Source organism: Phasianus colchicus, chromosome 1 (assembly GCF_987193195.1).
Source record: "Phasianus colchicus chromosome 1, bPhaCol1.hap1.1, whole genome shotgun sequence".
Classification (NCBI taxonomy): domain Eukaryota; kingdom Metazoa; phylum Chordata; class Aves; order Galliformes; family Phasianidae; genus Phasianus; species Phasianus colchicus.
In genome coordinates, this window is record NC_143436.1 from 134,446,977 (window position 1) to 134,462,624 (window position 15,648).

Genomic DNA, 15,648 nt, shown 5'->3' on the forward strand with positions numbered 1-15,648 from the left:
TGGGCAGCCTGGTCTAGCATTAAATGAGGAGGTTGGTGGCCCTGCATGTGGCAAGAGGGTTGGAGATTCATGATCCTTGAGGTCCCTTCCAACCCTGGCCATTTTGTGATTCTGTGATAGGAACAACGAACCCACCAGCCTGTCTCCTCTTCACAGTCCTCAGCAGATAATGAGACAGAAGCAGCTGCAGAAATTACAGATCTACCCACAGCAGATATAAAACCATTTGCTTGATTTAGCCAGTTCTGCAGAAGCCATGCAGCCTCTTGATAGGCTGGCCAAAAACTGCCTGAACCCTGCTCAGCCTTACTGGTGTATATGAGGCCACCGACTGAACACCTGCTACAAGATGGATGTGTTTGTTATTCTAAACACAGCAACAAAATGTTTATTTATTTGCTGGGATATTGGAATCAAGCAGTGGTGGCAGGATCACTGCTGGCAGCTGAGATGGATGCTTGTGCAGGAAGGCTCGTCTTGCTTGTCTGCTCCAGACAACTCACGCATTGCAATTGCCAGTCTCTACCTTATTAAACAGAGTAAAAACCTATGTTTGATGGGGCTGCACTGCATAAGTTGTCTTAATCCATACATCTATCACCCTGATAGATTTCTACACTGAACAACTAGAAGCAGCTGCCAAGTCTTTTCCTCCAGTCTTTTGCCACAGTGAAGAAACAAAAATATGACTGGTCTCATAACTAGTTATGATTCAGCACCTGCAAAATTGATGTTTCTCTAGGGAAAAGAACCTTATACACCAAGTACCATTTATCTATTACCTTTAAATATACTGAGGGATCAATAGAGAAAGTCTGAAGGAGAACCTATGGCTAAATAGAAAGGAAAAGTTTTGAACATATTTACCACAAAGCCCAGAGGTTTGTACAGAGCAGTTCAGATAGCTCCTGCTGCATTAGTGCATGGCGTGAGGAGCAGATATGACTACGTGTTCCTGGAGTACAGCTATCTAAACTTAAAACAGCAAAAGATCTATGTACCAATTATAATTTCCAGAAAATGCAATGGGTCTCTCTTGCTCCACCTGAATTGCCTAAACAAGAGTCTTTGATTGCTCTCTCCAGTTTGTTTCGGGGTCTGTAGGGCAAGGTTTGTAAGGAGTGGTTAAGGCCCCTGGGTGTGCTCAGCACAGAGCTGAGGGGAGGCCTGATGGCGGCCGCAGCTCCTCACAGGGAGCAGAGGGGCAGCGCTGAGCTCTGCTCTGTGTGACAGCGACAGGGCCCGAGGGAACGGCGTGGAGCTGTCAGGGGAGGGCAGCTGGGGGTCAGGGAAAGGGGCTGCACCACAGGGCGGTGGGCACGGTGGAGTTCAAGGAGCGTTTGGATACCGCTGTCGGACATAGGGTTTGAGTTTTGGGTGGTTCTGTGTGGAGCCAGGAGTTGGATTCGATGATCCTTGTGGGTCCCTTTCAACTCAGGATATCCTATCATTCTTTACAGCTGGTACGCTGCGTTAAAGCGCCTTCCAGGGGAGATGCTTAGCATTGTAGTATTGGGATTGGGCAGCAGAGGGCAACACCGATATCGAGTTTGGGATGCTAAAATTAGAGGCGCGCCAGAACCCACCCAGGTCTCTGAGTACCGGTGACACATTACTGCCATGCTGTGGCAACGGGTGCACCGTGCTTATTTTGATCCTAAACCGAGTAACAGACGTGCTAAGGCTTTAAGCATTCCTTATAACCGCCTGGACAAAACTGTCTGAGGCCTAACAAGGAAGCAAACTTACAACACATATCGTCAGTGCAGAGTGAGCTGCAAGTGTTCTACAGAACTGGTATGTCCATCAGCAAGATCAATCCTCCAGACAAGGAGCGGAAGAAGAGTTTTTTTCCAGGCGTCATTTCGTTTCCATGTTTCCATCTGTCCACAGCTTCATTGAATTGTGGAGTACCATGTAGACACTTTTTCTAATGGGTGTTATTGAAAACATCAGTATTCCTTGACAGACAATTGCACCATTCCACAATTGAGTTAGAAAAGTAACACTACATCAAGATAAACATGTTTTTCAGCACCGGTAATGCGGGCTGTCACAGGAACTGTGTTTTGAAATTTTTCACTGCTTTGCTTTGTAACTAAGTCATGTACCAGCTTTGGCTACAGGTGACTAGACAGACATAAGATGAAATCTGTAGCACTGGATGTAAGGGAACTAGCCATGTGTGAAACTACGGTGCAATTAGTGTCTCATTTTACAAAAGTAAATGAGTAGATCAACAGAACGAGCAAAGTTATATCTATCAGATTTACAACTCAAGGAGGATCTCCTACATTGCATATAATGAAAGATAGTTTTTATTTTCATTTGACTAGCATAATTCCATGCTGCTGCCCTCATTTCAGTCAGGGTATTCATAGGATCTATCCCTTTTACAGAGCTACCTATTTCCACAAAACTGATAATAATCAGAGTAGCTCTCCATCATATTTGCCTATTGCTGTGGATTCAGAACTGAATGAAGTCAGCTTAGTAGGCAAGCATAAGATGGTAAATCATATGTTTGAGTTGCAGTTTAGGCTCTCTTGATGCACAATGGTAACGTACACTTCAGAGAACCACTTAAGTGCACGATCTTCATATTTACCAAGTGCTTTGCTTAACAGAGGCTTCTCACTGTGCATGAGAAACTAATGCATTCCACCAAAACGGCGTATTTCTAACTCAGCTTCCCCATCTCTGAAACACATGTGCAACTTGTCAGTCTCAAAGTTTTATTACGATACCCTATTTGTTCTGTTCTATTCTAAAGAAATAGCTTTAAAATCATCAAGAGAATCCATTAATGAACCAAGCTGAAATCCAGACCATTCAGAGAAGACAAATACTGATTATCAAGATATTTGTCTGAATTTGTTCCCATTTACTACTGGAATGAAAATGACATTAATCATTGCAACAAACTTGAACAAACAAATTTGTTCATAGTTTACCTTACAACCAACTGAAAGAATTTATGCTTATATTAAAAGTAATCCTTAGATAATAGCTGTTATATTACCATGATGTATCACTATTTATTTATTTTAGTGCGATTAGCTCTCCTCCAGTAAATATTTAAGTACTCTTCAGAGTATGTTTAGCAAAACAAGTTGCCAGGAGCCAGTTCTGTGTTCATCCCATTAAGACTGCTAACATTTCTCATGAAAATACTTTTGTTGTTGTCCTATCTGACGATTTCTGATTCCCTATCATTTCAATGCTGGTGTGTCACAGGGCAGCAATAAAATATCATAACTGCATTTGTTTCCTTTTCTGCAACAGACATTTGATTTGTTGGTAGCCCCCACCAGGGCTGGCACTGAGCTCAACAAGCTATATTCACTTTTAAAAAGCAGCATGAAAGGAAGAATACATCTGGAAAGTATCAGTGGACCTGCTGAGTAGATAATGGGACATGCAGGTATAAACGTGCAGCCATAATGTCCAGAAAGTACTCTGACATTCAAGTTGCTCAATAACCTTGATAACAGAAACCAAAGAACATCACCCAGTAGTTCCTCCATAAAGGGAATTATTCTGTCTTCCTTTATTCTATCACTTAATAAATTTTATGCTCACTTCCTGCTGATGTTTATGCTGTTCTCTCCTTTACTGCCTAATAGTATTTTCATCTTTGCTCTCCCACTTCATAGTTTTTCCCAGCAGTTTCTTCTGCTTTGACCATCCTCCTCCATCTGTCCAGGTACAACATGTCCTGGTACAGACAAAGAAGGCAATGCTATGCTCTGAGGAAGAACATGATGTGAAGCAGGTACCAGAGCAAGCTTCCTTTGAGAGGAACCGCAGATTGCTAATGCAGTGAAAAACATGACAAAAGGCTCTGGGTATGGAAGAGTCATTTTACTTCCTTTCAAATTATAAAAATGATAATAAAAAAATAATATGTAGATCCATTAAGAGATGTTCTACAGAGGGTATAAGGAGGAATATAATTACCCCTTGTGATCAGTTTTTAATTAATGCATACTCATTTCTGCCAGGGATCAGTACTGCGTTTGTGTTCTGTGTTAAAGACGACATGGCTTCACCGGCTTCTGGAACTTCTGATAATTTCAGTGAGAGGAAGACTAAGCCATTCTGATGAGTAGGCTCTTCAGAGAGAGACAGGCAGTCCCAGTACATGCACGTGTAAATTTTCTCAGCAGAATGCTTCAGTGGCAAGCATTAAGTGATAGTGAAGCCCTCAGTTGTTTACAAAGATATTAAGCTACCAGGATTTGTTCCTGCTCTCCTTGCCCAGCAGGGAAACCAGAGCAGAAGGCACAACAGAAATATTCAGCCAGAGGTAGGCCACAATCCACAGCACAAGACAGGCTTACTCCCACATATGAAAAGATGGACAGCTGGCAGTTAACAGGAGTCAAGTCTGTACAACATCCTGAAGGAAGAAGTTTCCAGACTGGTAAACAGTAAGCCCACTGAGGAAAGTTTCCTGGATGGCATCCCAGCAAGCAACGCACACACACACCCACCCTCTCTAGAAAAGTCAGGGCCCAGCTAAGTTACCTGGTGCGTTAAAATGACCCTGATAGGAGAGATCAAAATAGATGAAATGAGAAGAAATGTTAAATCTTGGAAAGGGAGAGAGACCAGGATGTATGACAGCTGTTTAATGTTTCCTCAACAGATGCATGAGCTACGTGTGAGCTCCCTTACAGCAGGGAGCACATTCCTCAGTAGATTCAACTAGCAATGTAGGATTTAAGCTTCAACAAGCAACTGTATGACATTTGAATGAATAGAGAAGCTCAAAGTAATAATAATAAAAAAATCTGTTCCCAAGCTCAAACAGCAATCTTCACCAGGGAGACTTAGAGATATCTGAGTCTCAAAAGAAAGTCGGCCAAGCATTGTGACAGCTTGATACAGCCTCTCACTGTTCACTGCTTTGTGTCATTAACTCCAGCTTAACCAGTGCCCTGGATTCAGTGCATGCTGCATCAAGAAAGAGACAAGTTTCTTCTCTGACCTAGATGGAGGACAGCTATTTTCAGGTTATTAATGTGCACTTCTCTTGCATTCTGCATAATGTGAAGTAGGCCTGTTTCTTTTCCACTATGAAGCACTGACATCTAGCTGTGTACTGACAGGCTGATATCACACTTGGATTGAACAGTAGGTGGATTAAAAAAAAATAAAAGTGAAGAAATGTCAGTGTCCCCAATGAAGTGCCCACCATTGAGTCATGAAGTTGAACTCACTCTTTCTGTTACTGAGCTGGTTCTGTGCAGCAGCTTCAGTTATCACAAGTCCTCAGCAGAATAGATAGAGCCCTGGATCCAAACATCAGGTGCAAAGGCAGGTACTGGGATAATACAGAACCTGTGTAGGCTGTTAGCAACAAAGCTGCAATATCTAATATCTTGGGCTGCAACGAGTCTGAAAGAAAGTATAACAGACAAACCAAACCTTAGACAGCTTCATGCATACCTCAAGGGTGTAGAAAGATGCCTATACTAGCATGCTTAGGAAGAAGAGAGGTATAACTGAGAAAATGTTCATCTTCCTTGGCCTAGCACCTAGAGTGCTTACACTGTGACAAAGAAAGCAGCATGTTTCTGCAGGGAATATTCTTTCTGTGCCTCTCACTTTGATAAGCACATTTAAATTCTAATGCATCTCAGTGACTGAGTCTGCCACTCCCTGCAACCAAGGGAGATGAGAGCACAGAGATAGTGCAGGGTCAGTTTGCATGTTTTACTGGTTCACCAATTACACATTTCAAAGCATTTGGCCAATTCCTCTACACAGCTGCCAAGCTGTTGGCATAATAACCAGTAAAACTGTCATTAGCCAAGTTTAAGTGAACTTACATGTTTCCCATCATGATATTGCTGACAAAGATATCCTCACAGATGCTACACACAGCACTGCAAAGAAAGCCACACAGATAGGAAGAGCAAGCTGGAGAGACCACAGTGTTCATTGCAGTGCTGGAAACAGTTTTTCCATTCTCTCCCACGCACATTATATAATACCTTGTTTAGGAGTCTCCTGAGCAGCTTGTACAAACAAAACAATAAATTTCCAGCCCATCATACTTAGCAGCCTCAACATAGTCGATAAACATTAGCTAGTTAATAAGCAGTTTGCCCCCTGAAGTCAAGGGGTACATAAGCTGTGACACCAAAGAGAGCTGAGGAAGAGAGAAAAAGAATAGATATAAACAAGAGCAGAGCCTGACCCAGATGCTAGGATAGCCTTCACAAATGCACTGATAATGTGCAAAGTTTATTTGGGGTACAGAGGTGCTTTATTACATATTTAAACTGACAGTGATTAAGAATACCCTCATTGAAGCATGCATAACATGGTGAGCATGCACATCTTAAAGAGAAAGATGAAATAGGCTTCCTTGCTGCAAGAGACACAGTATTGGCAGTCAACAAAAGCTTCCATCATAACATTGATTGTTATCCTCCTAACTGTCTTCAGACATGGCAAAAAAAATAAATAAATCCAAAAAACAATACAGGAATCCTGTGTGCTTCAAGGGTGCTCTTTCCTGGACCACTGTTTCTCTAAGTCTTTCTTGTATCTGAAGTTATACCAAAGAAAGGGGGAAGGCACTGACAACAGTGCTGCCTCTGCCCAGCAAGGTTTTTTAGCTGCCAGCCTCCAAAACAGCCCTTGCAGGCTGCAGACCCCAGAATGCCTACTAAGCATTCAGCCCTGAAAGATTGCATCTTCCTAAGTTTGCTGCTTGCAAGGTGATAGAATGCCTCAGGCTTGCCAGCCATGCTGCAGTCATATTTAAACATTTTAGATAAACCAGATGAATTTGGTAAGATGTAGATAATTATTTGGCAACAAAAAAAAAAAAAAAGGAAGAAAGAAAAAGAAAGAAAGAAAGCCACAAACAGTACCAACCAACCTTGATGGCTGCCTTCCCTCTGACCTAGTCTTAAACTGACTCCTGTGCTTTGGGCATGAGCAGTAACTCATAGCCATCTTATCTCAGCACAGGTCACAGAGCTTTCCAGAATGGAGGAAACCCTTTACACAAGCCTGGGTCATCCTTCGCTTTCTCTGCAACAGAGCTGAGACTCAAATGTTGCCATTAACATTTCCCTTTTTCTGTAAGATATGCCAATACAAACATGGGGGGTTGCTGCTGAAACCTACTATGTTGTTAACAACTCATGTACCTGGTATGATGCAGTTTTACTCCAGAAAGAAACCTCTGAAATTCTCATGATTTTTCATTATGAAGGCATCAGAGGCAACCTCTGCCTAAGAAGCTCTTGTCATCATTCCAAACTTTCTCCACCCCCCCATGCAAACTCATGTTATGGCAGCATCATGCTCAGGCTTGCATGGTAATAGCTTGCTAAACTGATGTGAGTTTTGCTTTTTAGGCTAAAAAAAATAAATCAAGGGGAAAAAAAAAAAAAAAAAAAAAACACAAACCAGAAGCAAAATGGTTTTACACACGATACCAGCAGCAGATGTCGTGAGCAGCTGTGTTGACACAGCAAAGGGAGCAGCACAGCATGGTAGGAACCGCACAGGCCCCTGCTGCTGCTGGAGCACCACGCTGGGGGCAGCATCTTGGATGGGCCAGGAGCCAACACAGCATGAAATGTAACCACCAGCCTGATGAGGGAACGGGGGAGTGTTTTTCTTCAACTACATCTTGCCTGTCAGTGTTAACTGAAACTGCTGTAGGAAGACATCCCGCAGTCCCCTAGCGAGCTGCTGTTGCTTTTCAAGGCAGAGGGTTTTGTTTATGACACAGGTCAGCACTTCAGCTGAATTTCACCCCCTAAGTTTCAAGCCAAAGTTGCCATGCTTATGCAGACACAATGGCTGATCTTAAGGTTGCTCTGAAAACAATAATCTAATACCCATGCTAGAAACCACTTATCTCCATGGCTCCTAGCAGCCATGATATTGGGACTGACTGAATACCTACACTCTCCCCCATTTGACTTTTCACAGCCTCATCTCTAGAAGTTATTTTGCAGTTTACAGGCATGCTACAGGTTTAACATGCTGAAAGACCCCCAATTGCAGTCTTACATGCAGTGCTCAGTTCCACGCTTCCCACCTTCCATTTAAATCCCCAGCCAGTCTATACAGAGAAGAAGCTACATACATTTCCACTGGACAAGAAAAACCAGGAGAAATCTGAGTTGCCCTGGTGGAAAAAAAAAGCAGCACCATTTGAATGTCTACATGTCAAATACAGGAAACAGGCTCCCAAATATTGAGCTGGTAGGGTCTGTCTGGAAGTAGCTCTCCAAGTAACATTTTTGTCTGAATGGATTAATATATCTGAGGCTGGTGGACAGTAGGGCCTTCCTGTTCTATGCTATAAACAGAGTAAATAAAACAGTAATGCACAACAAACATTAATACTGGTATGTCCTCAGTAGTGCTATAGTCTCAAGTACAAACCCAAGAGTGCTGAAGCAGACTTTCCAGTTACATAGGTGCAGAACATGATCTTTAAAAAGTCTTGGGAAAGGTCATTTTCTGGATTGCACTTTATTGTATAATTTTGCTTGATCTGGATCCTAATAGAATGAGACTCAAAGAAACTAAGGAGAGTCTTATTAGAATCAATTATAAAACAACTTTACATATGCTTAAGGCACAATTGCTGTCAACATTTATACACCATCTATAGAAGACTCCTCAGACATCACTCTGAATGCCGAAACCGAGGAGGCAATGCCAAACACAATCCTCAGCCCAGTGTGCATGTGGGGACACTGAAGTTACAGCACAGCACTATTTCAACATTCCAGTATTAGATCAGCTTTACCATCATCGTGAACAAACCCAGATGAAGTTTCTCAGGCGCTGTCAGGTGAAGCAGACTTTCACACACCAAATAAGGAGATTCCAGCTACCCACCCACCTGCTTTAAAAACAACAGGGAATGGAAAGAAAACCATCTGTTTGATGCAGCAAATACTTCATGAAAAGGTATAAGGTCAAGTCCTTTTTACAGTTATTCATAAAAGCAGCCTGACTTCTTTCTTCTGAAGAATGTTGATAGGGAAACTTAAGCACCTTTCAGACACCCACCAAGATATGCATACAAATATAGACCGAAAAACTATGCAGAGCACTGGGCTGGAGAAAAGAAGCCAGCAACAGCAACACAAGCTCAGGTGTGTGGCAGCAGCTAGAACTCCTGTGAATGACCATTTTTGTGGGGTGACTTAAGTGTCACTGTCTTCTTAGGAACGAGCTCAGGAAGAACATTAGGTAACACCCCTCCTTGAGCGATGGTCACACAGGCGAAGAGCTTGCTCAGCTCATCATCATTTCTCACAGCCAGCTGGATGTGTCGGGGCAGGATCCTGGCCTTCTTGTTTTCCCGTGCAGCATTCCCTGCCAGCTCCAGGATTTCCGCAGTCAGGTATTCCAGCACTGCAGCCATGTAGACTGCAGAACCAGGGCTGATCCTGTCAGCATAGCTGCCTCTCCTAAGGAGCCTGTAGACTCGACCCACAGGGAACTGCAGACCAGCCATGGCTGATTTCGTTTTCTTTGACACAAGAGGGAGCTTTGTGTTTTCATTTTCACGTGCAGACATTCTAGTGTCAATCTAGTGCAAGAAGAGGAAGAATTAGCAACAAGGATAAACAACAAAAATTGAGCATTTAAGCCTATCCTCCCTTCCTCGCCATTCCACTGCCTCTCTCATTCCTGAGAAGTCAGGTTTTGTTTTCAAGAAGTTTGCTAGTTGTTTCATGTTCCTGTCTGAAGGAGCAGATGTGTTAGACTGCTTCTCCACAAGGCTGACATGCTTCCAGCCAAGACACTTACAAACTCAGTCAGAGCAGAGGTCAGCTTTCTGCTTGGGTCCTAAACTTCTCAAGAAAGAGAAGTGGAACATAGGAGCAAGGTTTTCTGTTGTCAGAGGAGCACTGTTGTTAAGGGAAAAGGTTAAGAAAACAAGGCTTCAAGATCCAACAAGCATTCAGAAAGCCTGCAGAGAGTCTTCACTGAACTTACCCCTAGCAGAAACATGAACAGCTTCTGTAACCATGTCCTCCAAGCAAACAGAGCTAAAAATTTATATGTTTTTCTGATCTAACAACAGAAAAATAAACAAAAAAATCCCCTTCATCTGCTGGAAACCACTTCAAACAGAGCCTGTCTTTTAAAGATGAGGAGACCTACTGCTGTAAAGTGACAGGCTACAAACAAAAACAAGACTTACAAGCAAGAGAAGCTGTTTTTACATTGGAGACTGAAATTGTTCTACTCTCTATACTGCAGCAGTTTACTACAAATACATGAGTGCCATCTACTTGTATAGTACTTCTCTTTTTACAACAAGCCTCCATTACTTATTACTGATGAAGTTCTTGGTATTGAATAGCACCAGCTCCTCTTTGACACATAACAAAAAACAGAAGGCAAACATCAGAAAATTCTGCCCCTGTGCATAGGATTGCTTTTAAGTTTCGATTGTAAGCTGTTTTGAAATAAGAAGAGACTTCCCTCAGATTTCAGGAGAAACTAAATCAAATATTACATTAAAGCACTTTGAAGTATAATAAAAGAAAGGCTCTTATAGATTACTGAGGATCCTAGAAAAAGTGAGCTTTAGAAGTAGCCTAGATAAACCAAGCTAAAGACTCACCTTAAACAACAGCCTTATACAAACAAAAAAAAAATTATAAAAGCCACTATCTCGTTCAGTAGTGGCTTTTACACATCCAGTTCATTCCTAACACAAAGAAGCACACCCTTAAAGAAAAAGTCCTTACCTATACAAGCTGCTTTAGCCCTTCTCTCCAGAAAGACTGAACCAAAACAAACCATGCTTTCCCCCCCCCCAGCTGCCCTTTTTTAAGCTCCGTACTGACAGCCATATCATTAGCAGCTCTTGCCTCATTTAATGCCACCTGAGTGAGTGAAGCTTCAGCCTCTCAAAATGAGAAACAATGAAAGTCGCAACACTTGAGCAACACAGTGAAGTTCTTAAGAGCAGGAGAATTTGGTACTCTTCCCTGAAAAGCTGCTTTGTGCTCTGTCAGCTGATTTTCTCCACTGAAAACACATGTTATTTACTGCCTCAAAGAAGGGTGATACCTCTGACTGTCAATTCATTTATTACAGCTGTAAGGGGGCACATCGCGCCCCGCTGCACTCATCAAGAATTCAACCTAGTAGCCTCTACTGTGGTTGATTTTGCTATCAGCAGTGGCCAAACTGCTTTATGAGCACACTGCAGAGCCTGGGAAAGGTTCGGGACTTCTGGTTGCCTCCATTCTATGGCTTGTCCCCCTCTGTCACATAGTACTTTTTTTTTTTTTCTCCAAAGTCACACGTAGCTGTGTTGCAAGGTTTTATATGTTTTTCAAGGGTTGAGTGTGTGGTGACAGCTGAATCTATTATTTCTCCAATGTATGAATGCTAAAGGGTTGAGCCTAGGCCCAAAAAAAATTTCACTAGCAGCTGAGCTAGGAGGCATTCATTCTCTGACATCCAAAGCCAGAGGAGTGTTTTCAGCTCACTCTGCCATCTGGTTAGTTTATGAATGAATTAAACTACTGGCTAGAAATAAAACAAATGAGATTGTTCTCAATCAAAGAAATTCTGAAAAAATAGACCTTGGAATTCACCACAAACTCAGTCTTTGGGGATATGGTCTTTCTTCTCCCTCAGCTCTTTCATCACACAGAAAATGTCAATTAAAGGCCTTTCCAGTAGCTGCATGAACACTGGATGTGCCTTAGGGGGTCTGTCTGGTGTGGTGCAGAGCAGAACCACAGAAGCAGTTTTCATCCTGGAGCAGAACTCTGAAACATAGCTCTCTTGATAGGCAGAGGGCTATAACCGCCACACTTAAAACTGCATGATATGAGCATCTTGCTTGAATCTTCTCTCATTACTGCAAGCTTTCAGATCTATGCTTCATTGAAAGAAATAATCATTCCCACCATTGCTTTGCATGGTCAAATAGCAGGATTAATTTGATTTTCACATGTGCATTTCACATATATATCCTTTAAAGCTTTTTTTTTCTTTCCCCAGTTAACAGCACAAGGCTGAAGTTGCATGTAGGACAAGGGGGACTGGAAGGAACTTAAGTTGCGCCAGGGGACGTTCAGGTTGGATACTGGGAAAAACAGCTTCTCCAAACAAATGGTGAGGCAGTGGCACAGGCTGCCCAGGGAAGTGGTGGAATCATCATCCTTGGAGGTGTTTGAGAACCGTATGGATGTGGCATTGAGGGATGTGGTCAGTGGGTAATATTGGTGATAGGCAAACACTTGGACTAGATGATTTTCGTGGGCTTTTCCAACCTTAATGATTCTATGATATAGGACATCTTTATGCACAAAGCTGCAGATCTACTCCCAGGCATTTTTACATCTTTGCTCCAGCATCCCCCACTTTCTCACTTCAGTGAAAAGCGTAGGCCAACCAAAAGCTCATCAAACTGATCTTTGCAAACAGGTTGTATACAACTCCTTCAATTGCCCACTACTGTGAAAAATTCAAGATGTTTGGTTTGCTCAGGAATCCTCCTTCCCCACTCTTACTTAAGTGCAGCTTTGAGTTGTTTACACTGTGAATCACTACAGCTCCAAAGTCCCTCAAAATCATAAAAGCTGACCTGTATGCTCTGACACATTCATGCTTGGAGGGCACCCAGGTTAAATTCAACATGACAGGCATATCTTATATAAAAATCTTATATAAAACAGGTTTTCACTCTGCCTGCAGGTTAGGAAGATGGTCCTAACCAGCTCTTCTCTGTAAGATGCTGTGAAGTCTGTGAGGCAGTACAACAAAGGCAGACTGATCCTAATACACTTGCACCAGATCTCATTTCCCCACTCAATAGCAAATCACAACATCCACTACAAACAGAGTAAAAAGCCTAGGAACCTTCTCAAGAGAAAGCTTTCACTTTCAGTGACTTAGTTAGCAAAGGCCTAGGAGCTTGTTTAGAGGAGAATATATTTGTTATTCTGCACCAATAGAAAGAAGCAAGAGAGTCACCTTCACGAACAGCACAAGGTTTAAATATGCTCCCTGTAGTCAGTACGGCAAGGAGGAGAAAGTGGTTTAGCCTCCTGTGAGATAGCTCACTGCAGCTCTCCAAGCAGTAAGGCATTAAAGCAAAGGGTAATCAACTACTAAAGCAGAATTAGCCTGTGATGTGCTGAACTAACTGCACTGAGGCCATGATAAATGTTCACATGGATCTTGATTCCTCTGCTTTCTCTACAACCTTTACCTGAAAACATATTATAGAAGTAAACAAACAATTTTAAAGTTATTTGGATGATATGCTAGACCAAGAAAATAAGGCAACCACATTTCAGTGGAAATGAAGCTGTGGAAAAAAAGGAGAACAGTGTTGCTTTCTGGGAATTTTTATTACAGTCTTCAAAAAATGCATTAAAAACAGTGGAAAAAAATACAAAGAATTAAAACAGATTAGTGCTGAGTCCCATTATTCATGTGTGTGGATCAGACCAGAAAAAGCAAGTTTTACTGGCTACCAGGTTGTTCCTTAGGCACGCCAGTACTTTTGGAAGTTTTCTTGGGAAGGAGCTGGGGGAGGATATTTGGCATAACCCCTCCTTGAGCAATGGTCACACAGGCAAAGAGCTTGCTCAGCTCATCATCATTTCTCACAGCCAGCTGGATGTGTCGGGGCAGGATCCTGGCCTTCTTGTTTTCCCGTGCAGCATTCCCTGCCAGCTCCAGGATCTCCGCAGTCAGGTATTCCAGCACTGCAGCCATGTAGACTGCAGAACCAGGGCTGATCCTGTCAGCATAGCTGCCTCTCCTAAGGAGCCTGTAGACTCGACCCACAGGGAACTGCAGACCAGCCATGGCTGATTTTGCTTTCTTTGGTGCAGCTTCAGTCTTGCTAGCCACTGTAGGTTTCTTCCCACGCCCAGACATTCTGAATAACACAGAGAGACAAAGAATTGGAGATTTCCACAGTACCCAGATGCTTAGGATACAGGTAACTGATAACAAGAGGAGATAGCAGCAAGGATAGTTACACTTCTACGCCAAGAAGAAAGCTTGTTCTTTTCATGAGGGTAGGAAGAGCTACCCACTTAAGTTCATTAAAAACAGATCTAAGTTAACTTCTACTGCCCCTTAACAGCCTAATTTTGAGAGCAAGAGTGGTTTGAAAAGCTATCAGTAAGACTTACTGAAGCAGATGCAAAGAGCTCAGAAAAGCAGTTTTTCAATATCTAGAATGTACTGGAGATTGAGGCAAGATAGACCACCTTATACAAGGTTTGTCTTAAACAATAACTTATCTCGATGCTGGCTGAAGGCCAAGGCTCCCTCTTTTTCCAGGAGGACTCTGTATTCAAACTTCTTTTACTATTATAATAGATTTTCTGAATTCACATTAAATACAACACTTCAAGGACTCATACAGCCCGCAAAGCCTTATCTGAGGAAAAGCAAGAGATTTTCACGATAGTTTCTAAATTCATTCTTTAATAGATTTTCAGACTGCCATAAAACCATGGAGGCTACTGTACATGAGAGAGAAAGAAGCAACTTGGACATAGTATTACAAACATAGAAATAAATATTACTATTAATTTAACTAGAATGACAATCAAGAAATTCAGTTCAGCTAGAGAATATCTTCAGTTAAAGCAGCAGAAATACTTGATTGTCCTATTTACTCAGACTTAAAATATTGTTTAACTTCTAGCACAACTGTTTATAATATAAAATAACACATCATTAGACTAACATAATTTGTGTAGTTTTTAAATAGAAAAACTTGAATACTTCAGAAATAACAGAATAAAGTTTCAAAGGGAAGAAGCAAAACAAAAAGTCTACCCTGTATTAAAGTCTAAGTAAAGCCAAGCTATAGCTTATTACCTCCACCTTCAAACAAACATCTTCTGTTAGCTTACTTTGCAGGCATATAATGCTACACATACAGTTTCTCTACAAAGTAACCCTCCAACTTTTAGCCTAGGCATTATAGATGAAAAAGATATCCTGTTACCTTGCAAAGAGCTATTTTTAGCCTAATCTGTGCTTTACTATAGCCTACGGTCAAACAGTAGGCTATACAGAGGCAAATAGTCCTCAAAAAACCATTTCCCCTAACCTGGAGCAGTGACTTTTATGAGCAAGATTTTCTCCCCATTAGTGGGGTCACCTGGACAATTAATGAGTCATTCCCACATGCGGCTCATCTTCCTCCAAACGCTTGATTGGAGGGAAAAGGAAGAAATACAGACACTCTGAGGTAAATCCTTCCTGGAGAGGTGATGAAAGTCTAGGCTGTCTTCAAGGGCTAAACTACACTTACAGTTTAGTCTCTGTAATAGTATCAACTCTTAGTTGTTGGGGATGGACTATTTCTGTTCATGTAAAAAATCAATCCTCTCTTTCCTGCTAAGGCTTGATTTAGACAAGTATATAAAGGAAATGTGAGTTTTAAATAAGAAAGAGGGAGGGAAACAAAGTACCATGGGTGTCTCCTAGGCAGAGGAGGCCTTTCAGCAAAAGGAATAGAGAAAGGCTGCTAGCTTCACTTGTACTCTGTGAGCAAAACCCCCTGAAGTGATGTGAAGGGGGTGCTTCTAAGGCGTGTGCTTCTTCTGATAACTCAGGACTTAAGTCTGTTTATATGGGCTTCTGATG

The 15,648-nt window shown here is 42.0% G+C and overlaps 2 protein-coding genes and 1 long non-coding RNA gene across 3 annotated transcripts in view; all 3 read right to left on the reverse strand.

Annotated features, from left to right (window-relative positions):
- LOC116236539 (uncharacterized) overlaps positions 1–15,648 on the reverse strand; it is a 46,528-nt gene that overhangs the window by 6,293 nt on the left and 24,587 nt on the right. The gene's annotated exons all lie outside the window — the stretch shown is intronic.
- On the reverse strand, positions 8,790–10,972 carry LOC116236490 (histone H2A-like). The gene is made up of 2 exons (XM_090127369.1): positions 10,758–10,972; positions 8,790–9,586 (listed from the first exon to the last, which is right to left on the reverse strand). Exon 2 carries the CDS (start codon positions 9,572–9,574, stop codon positions 9,161–9,163), a length of 414 nt encoding a protein of 137 aa, XP_089983495.1. The 5' UTR covers positions 9,575–9,586; positions 10,758–10,972; the 3' UTR covers positions 8,790–9,160.
- Positions 13,364–15,113, reverse strand: LOC116236489 (histone H2A-like). Its single transcript, XM_090127385.1, has 2 exons — positions 15,005–15,113; positions 13,364–13,918 (listed from the first exon to the last, which is right to left on the reverse strand). The coding sequence occupies exon 2, from the start codon at positions 13,915–13,917 to the stop codon at positions 13,498–13,500; it is 420 nt and encodes a 139-aa protein (XP_089983511.1). The 5' UTR covers position 13,918; positions 15,005–15,113; the 3' UTR covers positions 13,364–13,497.